Consider the following 12,143-nt stretch of genomic DNA (forward strand, 5'->3'; position numbering starts at 1 on the left):
ACTCTTTGTGGTGATGGATCGCAGATGACCAGCAACCTTGAAACCTAATTTAGCTTTTTCTCTTCCCCAACTATAAAATGCCTCCTTTTAATTTAAAAAAAAATTTGTATTGAAGTATAGTTGAAGTGCAGTGTTGTGTGAATTTCTGCTGTACAGCAACGTGATTCAGTTATACATATATATACATTCTTTTTTTGATACTCTTTTCCATTACAGTTTATCATAGGATACAGAATATAGTTCCCTGTGCTATAAAATGCCTCCTTTTAGTTCTTGACCCCAGAGCTCTTTTTTTGTTCTGGCCTCCAATAGGAAAACAGTTTCCAGCAGAGCTATTCATATAATATTGAAACATATTCATATCACGTAGGCCAAAGCCTCTCACTAAACATCAGTGTGCATGCTGACCACCTGGGAACTTGTGAAACACAGACTCTGACTCAGTGGATCTGGGTAGAGCCTCAGCTCCCTGGTGAAATCCATGTTGTCCGTGGACCAGTAGCAAGTAGCAAGGATATCCATGTGGTAGACGTTGGACTTGGAAAAGGAATTGAGGCTTCTGAATCTAACAAAAGTATATTCAACTTAGTCTGAAAAACTGTAACTTGCAACAGTTCTTAGCACTATTCTGGAATCAAATGATGCAAAGCGATACAGCACAGAGACTGGCGTCTCAGTCCTTTCAGACCTGCTCACAACCTTCTGAGTGTCTCTCTGGCACAAGAGCGTGTCACTGGAATTCCCACCCCCCCACACATACACCCATGTGTCATCCCACTGAATTTCCCAGATACCCATAGTGTTATCCCAATGATCACATTTGACCAGAGCCTTTCATATGAGCATGCTGGTGTTACCCATATAGGAAGCACTTTAGCTCCTTCAGGATACGTAACCCCGTATTAATCCATCAGCATAGATTCTCTTCATGGTAACATTTTGATCTAGAGGCTCTAATGCTTTTCCGAGTGGGCCCAGAATATCCCATTAGCTTAGGTTGAATCTGCTATAGAATCCAACCCACTGTGCTTCTTAAAGTGTTATGGAATTACTTTATTTATTCATTTCCCAGAAAGAAAAAACAATTTTCAGTCAGCATCATTATCATTATTTCATTGGGAATTTTTCTGAGAAAGTCTTCCAAAGAGAATATAAGCATACCATCTACCGTAACTTTGCCAATAAAGGCAGAGCTTGAAAAGGAGGGGGTTTTCTTCTGTTAGACATATATTGTTTTACAAATCTATTTTATACACATCTTTGGATGGTAAATTAGATAGTACATTTTGGGGAGGTATCTGGGAAATATCTCAGACTCCAAAATAAGAGAAACGAGTTAAAGGGAATTTCTCTTTGTATAGTGCTCCACAAACTAGGAGATTGGACTCACAATTTCTTTCATGGGTTCCCTGAAATGGGACCTCCTCACCCTTAAACGTGTATTCCCAGATACTTCTTAACCAGGATATAAACTCCAGTCCATAGTTTCTGGAACTATACCCAACAATGGTAGGTCAAGATGAGAAGAGACTTGGCTTGCTCCTGCGTGTGCAATGAATACTGATTTACCAACAGGCAAGGATAGTCACCAAGGAGCCTTATTAAAGCTGTAGGACAGACTAGGAGCTTCCTTCTCTTCTCTGTCGCCTCTCAGGACAAATCTGGAGCCAAGAGGGAAACGACAGGATGAAAGATTAGGAAGGGATCGTCTAGTCCACCCCTTTCTTTTTATGTACATGGAGCCAGCATTCCAGAAAAGCTAGGTGACTTAAAGTAACAGCTAGTTTGTTGACAGCAATAGAACTAAAACTCGGATTACAAAGCTCTCAGAGAGAATGGCAAAATAACAGCCCCCCTCTTCAGCATGTCCAAGGGATGTCCTAGATATATGCCCCTTGGAGAATGATTAAAGTCTTAACTGATTAGGGCAACATGGTAGTGAATAGTCCATCGATAGTAATTTAATCAAATAATACTCAACAAAGGCAATCAGGGAAAGGACTACTGAAGGTTCATCAGTAAAGAGCAAAAAAATGTCCTCTGCTTAGTAAAACATGCACTTTGGCGGGGGGTAGGTATCTGAAGTATAACAGCTGTGAAGAGGTGAGTGATGAGGTAAGGGGAGACCATCCTGGGCAGTCCCTGAAGCCCTGAGTTCTTACGCCCAAACCCTCCTCCTTAGGTTTCTTTATAATGTTAGTGCTTTGTCACCGTTTGTCTTGAAATGAGAAATAATGAGCCTCACCTGTTTTCACACTCATTTTTTAAGAGTGGGTGAGATGATAAAGTAATTTGAACTCCTTTACCCCCAAAAAAGCTATGTAAATTCAGTATACTTTGAAATAATCTGTCTCACTTACTATGAGGAACTTGTAACACAAAACCCACACACAAAAAATTAAAGCTAACACCTGCTCTCCATGTATCACCTTCCTCTGTCTTCCACAACAATCATAAAGACACTTCCAGAGACTAAATTATTACCTTCAATGGAAGTCAAAGTCAACCCTGGAATTTTTCCTGTTCCATTCTATCTTTAGTGGTTGAGATGACTACAGACATGGCCCCACAGGTCTCTGAGTCATCCCACTAAAGGTAGGGTTATTATGTCTTCTATCCTGGGGACCCTAGTTATTCATTTGATTAAAATACTAGGGTGGTCTTCCTCTGACATCTGCCAACATTGGCTTGACAGGTCTGGCTCAGTAGGTTTCTTATTCCCTCCTCGACACATCTGTGTCCTTCTCAAAGAAGTGCCCTTCATCCAAGAAGAAATCTGTCCAAGCAACCTGGCCATTCTCCCATCAAGGCCACACTAATAATTGCTCCTCCCAGTGGGAACTGAAAACAACCACTCTTATGTGGAGTTCCCAGAGCACAATAGTTTCTAAATGGTAACACCTCCACTACTTTTGAAAATAAAACCTCAGTGAAATAAGGGATGATCTTGACCTCCTAAAATTGTGGTCAAGGTCTTTGCTCAGAGGCTAGAGGACCACACCTTATGCTCTGAGAATTTCCTCTGATTCCAGCTCTACCACATCATTCTCCGGTAGTTTGTTTTACTTCTGAGTTTTCTGGCTTCCTAACGATGTTGGGTCTTATTTGGTGATACCAACCAAAACCTAATTAAGATTATTGTCATTATGTTTCTTCCTGATATGTACCGTTGGTTAGATCAAAGATGAGAAGACTAAAAAGGACAAAGAAAGCAAAGAAGTTAAGAGCTTCTTGGATGGAAAGAAGGGATTTACAGAAATGAAGTCGCAGAATGGAGAATTCATGACCCACAAACTTAAACACACTGAGAATACCTTCAGGTAAGAAGTTGTGGCTAGTTAACAGTGACTGTGTTCATATGTGAAAAAATAATAGTAATAATCAGTCTCCCTACCCTGTGCTTCCAGACAGAAATGTGCTAACAGGCAACATACTTTTGTTGTGAGGTCATTGGCCATTGTCTTACAGATACTCAGTCAGCAGGTCTGGCTTTCAATCACTAACAGGAGACCAGCAGGCATTGTTCAGACAAGGTTTGATCTGCTTTTCCCATTATTTGGCAAGGCAGATCATGCTTGGCAGCCATGTTTTTGTTCGCTGATCTAATATGTTCATGTAAGATCAGTTTATTAGAAAACATTATGACTGGAGTTGTCATTGACTCATTCTCTGTATGGTCCACCCAACTTCATAAGAGACCCTTCTCAGTGCCATTTTAAAGAATGTATTTTCTAAAGGTTGTAAATAAATTGCTGCATAAAACTTAGATTTCCCTGTGGCCAAATACTTTGGAAACATTGGGTTAAACTAAATGAGTCAGATCTCTTTACCACTTTGAGAGCCCTTGATGTTAATTCGCCTTGGGAATCTCTAAGAGGGAGGAAGTGGGCATGCAACTAATGCTCAAGTTTGGAAAACCCTCTTGCAGAGCTTCAGCTTCCCCTCCTTATCCCCTCCCCCATTATGGCAATTGATTTTAGGACAGATAGACAAGTATATGCAGGCACATCCTCACTTCTAGGTACGTTGACTATGGAGAGTCCCCCATCAGCTTTGTAGAAGGACTCAAGTTGCAGAAGCCTGCCATGGACACCTGGCTACCTAACTCTCTGTGCCCCATTCCTACACACACACTCCCTTCAACCACTAGTGCCAAATTCTAATCTCTGTTATGTCACTGGCTGCTGTGCCAGGTGTTCTGGAGAAGAGTCTTGGGTCCCTGTAACATGGATTCCCATGGGGTTGTTCTTTGGCAGCCACCTTGCCTGTAGACCCTGTTTTCCAGAACGCTTCAAAGAAGAAAGTTCCAAGTAGGTATTGTATGGAAGTCAGACTGCTCCTTACACCAAGCTTGTGTAACATCCAGAAGCAAACGGAACTACTAAGGATGAACATTTCCAGCCGCTCTAAGATGTTACGTAAATATAGTTGTTCCCAAACAATTTTACTACACAAAAATTTGAGCAGAAACCTAGCCACAATTATCCAAAAGAGAGCCGAAAGCACATGGAAGAAAAGGTGTGCATTCAAAGACTAAATAAAGTGTGAAGGAGTGAGAAGGGTAGAACCTATAGATGTTACTTGGGATTGGCAAGAAAGTAGATGTAAAAATGAAGTTTATTAGGAATTCATAGAAAATCTAGAAATCAAGTTTGATTCAGGCTGATAAGCTGAGTGCACAGCTTGCTGAAGTGCCAGTAGTTTAATGTGTTAAAGCCCTAGAACAGTGTCAGGTTCATAAAAAGTGTTCAAAGAATATTACCTAATAATATTATTGTTTAATTACTTGATAGTTTAAAACATGTGTTGTAGATAAGAGTACAATTTTGTTAAGAGAAATAACATTAAAAAAATCTGTCAGTAGAAAGAAGTTTGGTTAACAATTGGCAAACTTGTCAACCAGCTTCAGTCAAAGCTCAAATTAATAATTAACATGTCCATTGTTTGAAAATCCAGATAACTGGGTAACTCAAAGAGAGAAGTCACAAGGGATGGCAACAGATTAAGCAGTGAGAACCCGTAAATGGGACTCTTGCTTTAATTTTTCTATGTCTGGGCAGAAAAAAAATGAAACAAGCTGCCACCATAGTGTTAGTTTTTGTTTAGCTGCCAACATACCTTAGTTTTAGTTTCAGTTAGAAGTTGATGCCGATAGAAGCAGAGACACCTCGTTTTGCTCCATAGAGTAATAAGATGAGGAGCCAGGAAGGGAGTAAGAGCCTCTATTTACCTTAGCTTAGTGCCTAATAGTCTAACTGAAAACAAGGTGTGTTCATGGTGAAAGGTCTGATGTTCATCTGAGCTTTCACCTAGCGAAGCCAAGGATAGAGGAAAGAACCTTCTGGAAGAAATTTCCATATTGGTGCTACCCTAATGCTGAGGGCGTGCCTGCATATCTGAGCAGAGGTGATGTGGACAGAACTCTTGTTCCTGTTCTGAGCATAGCTCCTTTTGTTTGAGTTCATTACTGGTCCCTTTGACAGGCCCGTTTTCTTATAGCTAAATTGTTTTCTCTAAAACGTGACATGAAAATCTCAATTCAAGGAGCAAGTTAAGTACCCATCACCCAAGGAAACCACCAGTAACATTTTTTTCCAGATGCTCTCTATGTATATACCTTCGAAACACACACACACACATACATATAGTATGTATATGTGTATATAACTATAAATCTCTATTTTAAAGTGATTCTTGCTTTGTGCATAGCAATGTATCTTAGCTCGCCTTCTATACCAGTGAATATAAGCCTACAGTTAGAGTGTCCCACTGGGTGGATGGGTCATGATTTATTTAACCCGTCCCTAATGATGGGCATTTGAATGCCCAATATAAAGACTGAGCGACACCTAGTGGAATCCAGAGAAGTTTCTCTAGGCATGTGTTTTTCAGTCCTACCAAACACTAACATGATGAACCCAAAGAGAGAGCAAACTCATCTCTGAAGATGGAGAGACTTTAACTGAAAGGGGAGAGTTCCTCTCTGGAGTCACAGGCCTATGGACCTTTAAGACTGAAAAAGCAATACCAAGTTTTAAGGGATGCTGTAACCTTGAATGAGTTAAAAATAAAAGTTCCTCTTTAACCATCAAGAACCTAGCACAATATTTTTTTAACTTTTTAACCTCAACTTCGAGTAAGAAATTTTACATCATAACCCATTACACATCTACATATATATTTATAACTGAAACAAGCACATCAATAAATGGTCTTGGGCTTCCCTGGTGGCGCAGTGGTTGAGAGTCCGCCTGCCGATGTAGGGGACACGGGTTCGTGCCCCGGTCCGGGAAGATCCCACATGCCGCGGAGCGGCTGGGCCCGTGAGCCATGGCCGCTGAGCCTGCGCGTCCGGAGCCTGTGCTCTGCAACGGGAGAGGCCACAACAGTGAGAGGCCCACGTGCCGCAAAAAAAAAAAAAGAAATGGTCTTTTCTCTTGTTCCATGCAATGCCCTCTGATGTTTTCTAGTTCATTTTTTAAATGCTAATTACAGTCCACTAAATAGATTTTCCAACCTGCAGCTTGAAAAGCATAGTCCTAAAGGACATAGTTTATTCAGAGCTACCTCATTATTTTAAAAGCATGAGACGTACACATAAGATCAATATTGTGTAATCTTGAACTCATTTTCTGTTTTATTCTTCTTGCTTCATAGCTAGAAACACTGTGCCATTCTCTACATGGAATAAATGATACTAGACCGTAGTAATTCATCTGTTACAGAAGTGTCAGAAATGGGCTACCTATGTTCAGATATAGTTAAGAATGCCCTCACTAATTGTTAATGAGTATTTAAACAAGATTTCTTCTTTTTGTGGCTGAATGATATTCCAGTGTATGTATTTTTACCACGTTTTCTTTATACATTCATCCATCAATGGACACTTGGGTTGATTCCATACCTTGGCTACTATAAATTATGCTGCACGACCATGGGGGTGCATGTATCTATTTGAGTCACTGTTTTTATTTTCTTTGAATAAATACCCAGAAGTGGAATTGCTGGGTCATATGGCAGTTCTACTTTTAATTTTTTGAGGAGCCTCCACAGTAGCTGCATCCATTTACAATCCCACCAACAGTGCCTATTTGCCCCCATTGTACAGTCAAGGAAACCCAGGGTAAGTGGCAGAGCAGGGACTCAGATTCAGACCTGGAGATTCCAGGTGGACCCCAACTTACCCCTTGGACAGGTGTGAGGATCCACTGTCCAGTGAGGGCAATGGAGATTTCGGTGTGGGATGCAAAGCCTGCAGACCGACATCCCCTCCCTAAGGCGGGAGGAGGGGGGCTGCAAGGCAGACGTGTGTCCAACTCCTTTGCAGCCGCCCTGGAGGGAGGGCCAGCGAGGCCAAGGAGGCTGAAGGTGCTTCCCAAGTGGAAGCCGGCAAGCGGCTGGAGGAGCTGCGCCGCCGCCGCGGGGAAACTGAAAGCGAGGAGTTCGAGAAGCTCAAGCAGAAGCAGCAGGAGGCGGCCTTGGAGCTGGAGGAGCTGAAGAAGAAGAGGGAGGAGCGAAGGAAGGTCCTGGAGGAGGAGGGGCAGAGGAGGAAGCAGGAGGAGGCCGAGCGGAGAGTCAGAGAGGAGGTAAGGCGGGTGCAGCGCGGCCCGTCAGGCGCCTTACGTTACCCGAGCCCCTGAGGACGCGTCTCGGGTGACCCTTCCAGCCCCGGAAATAGTTTCTTCCCAGGTGAACTGCGGCAGCTCTTTTGAACATGAATTCTTACAAATACATTTGAAGATTAATCAGCTTGCTGTGTGCTAGGCATGGTCCTAAAACTTTTATCCACATTAGTTTATGCAATTCTAAGAACTCTCTGATATGGGGCGTCTTCTCATCCCCATTTTACAGATCAGGAAACTGAGGCACAGAGAGGTTTTTGTCATTTTCCCCAGGTCCCACTTGTCTTAATCCATGACCCTGTAATGTCCCTCAAGAAAGAGCAGTTAGCAGAGAAGGATGAAAAAGTCTGCAGATTGGTTACAAGAACTGAGTCACATGATCATGAGAGTTGTTTTTTGATATTTGAAGAGGTTTTATAGAGAAGATTCTCAAAAATAGTTTTGGGGGTGTTTTAAGTGGAAGAGTCAGTAACTAGATTTTCACAGGCAGTGACAGTATTGTTCGTCACTGTATACCCAGGACCCAGCCCAGCGCCAGGCATGTAGCAGCCACCCCGTAATTATGAACAGATGAATTTGTTCCGTCTTTTTAAACAGAACTGAAAACAACAGATAAAGTTACAAGAAGGCAAATTTTGAAAACTGAACAAGCGCTTAACCAACTACTGTAAACAGTTTACAAGGTGCTTTTTTTCCTTTCATCCTGAGGTACATTATTCTCATTTTATAGACAAAGAAGTGGAAATCAAATAGTTTGAGTAACCTGTGTGAAGTTACTTGACTAATAAGTGATAGAATTGGTACTGAGACCCAGCTTCTCCAACTCAGCCTAGAGCTTTTCCCACAAATCTTTGGAGATAGTGATCTCCCATCATTAAAAAATATGTAAAAAGACTTTAGATGACTTTCCAACATGGATCCTATACAAACATTCCCTGAACTGTGGAAAGTCTGGATAAATTATTTCAAGGTCTCTTTCAACTCCAGCTCTTAATGAGCCAATGATCTTTGGTTAGGAAGTAATTGGGATGATAGAGCTTTAGGATCAGACACTCTGCCACTGGCAAGCTGGGACCTTGGGAGAGTCACTGGACTACTCTGAGACCTCTTTTCCTTAACTGTGAAATATCTACTTTCAGGATTGTGGCGATGATTAAATCATTGTATTCAGGGTGCCTTGTACATAATAGGCACTCAGGAAGTCATAGTTATCATTATTGTTATTATTGTTATCTAGAGAAGCAGAATATCAATGAAAGCAGAAGGGAAACGTGAACTCTGAGAAGTGGATTGGACCTAGGAGATGATTTGGTCTAACCTCCTACCAAGCACAGTGTCTTAGTTCTGGCTGCTGTAACAAACTGCCATAGACTGGGTGGCTGATAAGCAATAGAAATTTATTTCTCATAGTTGTGAGGCTAGGAAGTCCAAGATCAAAGTCCAGCAAATTCTCTGTCTAGTGAGACCTCACTTCCCAGTTCACAGATGGCAGTCTTCTCACTGTGTCCTCACAGAGCAGAAGGGGTAAGAGAGCTCCCTGGGGCCTCTTTCGCAAGGGCACTATCCATTCATAAAGGGTCACTCTCATGACCTAATCACCTCCCCAAAGCCCCGCCTCCTAATACCATCACTTTGGGGGGTTAGGATTTCAACATACAGATTTTGGGGGGACACAAATATTCAGTCCATAACACACAGGATCTTTCTGCAACATCCTCTGAGAGATGACCATCCGGTCCCTGCTTGAGAACATCCAGTTTGAAAACTACAAAGACTACATAAATCTCTCAGAAAATTGTTCATAGAGGTTATGCAGCTTGATGAGAAGACAGGGGAGAGGATTTTAGACCAGGAGTGAAGCACAGAGGGGTTCATGAGACAGACTGTAAACATCTGTGATTTCACCACTAGGGTGCAGTATCTACACCATTTCAGGTTTGTCAAACCATCTAAAATAATCTACTCAGCTGCGGTGGGGACAACCGTGAAATCGTCTCTTGTACAATTTAGCAAATATAGTAACATACACTTGTATAACTTTGCACGTAAATCATCTCATTTGTCTTCGCAACTCTCCTAGGAAGCAGGCAGAAGGGATACTTATTTTCCATGCACATCATGGAAGGTCAGTCTTAGATGACTTGACAGGATGATGATGACAATGATGATCGTCATGCCGAGCCCTCATCTAAGCATTTTACGTGGGCTTTCTCATTTGATCCTTGTTAAAGCCCTAGTCAGTGGATATTATTATTATCCCCATTTTACAGATGAGGAAACCTAGGCACAGAGCAGGTAAGTAACACGGCCAAGGTCGCACAGTTGAGAAGGGGGCAGCCCAGAGTGCTTGTCGACAGTTAGACTCCCAAGCTCAGGCTTAACCTCTGGGGCCACCCTTGAGGAAGGGATAGCATCCTTTCTAGAACCTGGGTCTTTTTCCTCTGGGACTATGCTTTCCCCTACAGCACGCTTTCCTTTCGGCTTGAAGCTGATATTGATGTCCTTGTTATTTGTTCTTTCTCCCTTAGGAAGAGAAGAGGAGGCTAAAGGAAGAGATCGAAAGGCGACGGGCAGAAGCTGCTGAGAAACGCCAGAAGGTGCCAGAGGACGGCTTGTCAGACGGCAAGAAGCCCTTCAAGTGCTTCACGCCTAAAGGCTCATCTCTCAAGGTATTGTTTCCCCAGAAAACCTTCTTATCATATGTCTATTAAAATATAATAGAAATGCGATCTTAGCCCCTGATTTAGTTATTGATTATTCAAGTTTTGCTTCATTTATCTTTGTGCTCCTTCTTTCAGCAATTTCACAGCTTCTTTTTGTTTTCAAGATATGGAAAGGAGAGAAAGTGGAGACATTTTTGTCTGTTGTTTATTAGATCTTTGGTATACATTAAAAAGACCTTTGGTGATTATCTCTGGATCTCACTGACCCACGCCCTCCACATGCCTTATTACTTTGAGCAAATAAAAATGGAAACATTTAAACTTTATAAAGTGGGCAAATATATTTTAAAGGTTTAAGCTGCTTTTCATGCTAATGTTCATTTTTTTACCTTTGTCATTATTAAGAGCAGCACAGCTGGAAATGGTACATGTCAAATTTTAAAGCCGTTATCATGGGAGGAGATGAAATGTGACTCAGATAGGCTCCTCTGCCAGGATGAGTTTGGTCCGACTGCTGCCTTCATAGAGTGTAATTCCTAGTGACTTGGAAGTGCTGCTGAAAGAAAAGAGAATGAGCAGGAAGGAGCCGACTCAGGGAGATAATGGGATGGTTGCCGTGGAGGAACAAGAGCGCAGACTCAAATACACGTTTTTGCTTATACAGTTAGCATGTTCTGAGTACCTGACACAGTGAAAATACTCAACAAGTAGTTATTGAATGAATGCATGAATGAATGAATCTTCAGGGATTGGAACTTTGAGCAGTTTTTAGTTTATCCTCATTTTCCATCAACCTAGGTAGGTTACAAAGCACTGACTACAGGTAAAGCCAGGATAGAATCATAGCCAGGCTCCAGCTGGTTAATGTGTGCATGTGTGTATCTGTCATTGTGTGTGAGGTCTAATGTCCACACTAAAATGATCAAAAGCCAGTTACTTACGTTTTACAGTTGTTACCTGTTTCACATGAAAAACAGTATGTTTTATCCCTAGATAACTTCACTTAGTCTTTAGCATGGTCTGGGTCCCAGTCCACCATAGTTCTAACTCCTCCCAGATAAACTCCTTATACTTGAACCCACCCTCGTCTTAAGAGCGGCTTCAGGGGGAATCCAAACTAAACCACAGGGGGATTTTCTTATTTAATGTTTGATATTTATAACAAATCTAATGTGCGCTATGTGCTATGAAGGCGAGAAGCACAAAGCGAGGTCACCGCCCCTAGGGCACTAATATAATTGACTGCCTCAGGAGAATTCAAGAATTACAAAGGTAATGAAGTGCAGACTACCAGCTCAGTGAGGTCTCTAAGTGGGGCGCGAGGAGGAGAGAGAGGCTTTGTTGAGTAGGTGAGCCTCATTTATGGATCTGAAATTTGAATTTCATAAAATCTTCCTATGTCACAAAATATTCTTTTGATTTTTTTTTCCAACCATTTAACAACGTAAAACGTTCTTAGCTTTTGGGTGGGTGGAGGACATGGGCAAATGGGCCATGGTTTGCGTACCCCTACTGTAGGAGAAAGAGCAGAAAGGCAAACCCTGCTCGGTTCAGACCATCTCTGTGCAGGCACCAGGTCCCTCCTCAGTCTGGGTCCTTTTATTCCTGGCTCATCAATAATTAAAGAAAACCATGTTCTCTCTCTTTCAACCTTCCTTCAAATGCCACTCAAGCTAAGCTTTCCTTGAACTGTCTTGGGAACATGAGGAAAGTAGTAGTCATCTAGACTTCGAATTTGTACCCTTTTTTTCCTGAAGAAACTGCAACCCATCCTCCTCCAAACATCTCTCTACTTAGTTTCCAACTTAACTTCTCTAGTGTTTCCATCAACCAGACTCCTGGGTTCCCAGAAAGCCAT

At 42.0% G+C, this 12,143-nt stretch overlaps 1 protein-coding gene across 11 annotated transcripts in view; it reads left to right on the forward strand.

The window, feature by feature from the left end:
• The window catches only part of CALD1 (caldesmon 1), a 184,845-nt gene that overhangs the window by 158,590 nt on the left and 14,112 nt on the right, over nt 1-12,143 (forward strand). For all 11 annotated transcript variants that reach the window (XM_079711081.1, XM_079711078.1, XM_079711080.1 and 8 more), the window contains 3 exons: nt 3,178-3,320; nt 7,328-7,586; nt 10,151-10,291. In XM_079711081.1, the coding sequence (XP_079567207.1) occupies nt 3,178-3,320; nt 7,328-7,586; nt 10,151-10,291 (543 nt within the window). The remainder of the gene's footprint in view (nt 1-3,177; nt 3,321-7,327; nt 7,587-10,150; nt 10,292-12,143) is intronic.

Source organism: Hyperoodon ampullatus (assembly GCF_949752795.1).
Source record: "Hyperoodon ampullatus genome assembly, chromosome: 9".
Taxonomy (NCBI): domain Eukaryota; kingdom Metazoa; phylum Chordata; class Mammalia; order Artiodactyla; family Ziphiidae; genus Hyperoodon; species Hyperoodon ampullatus.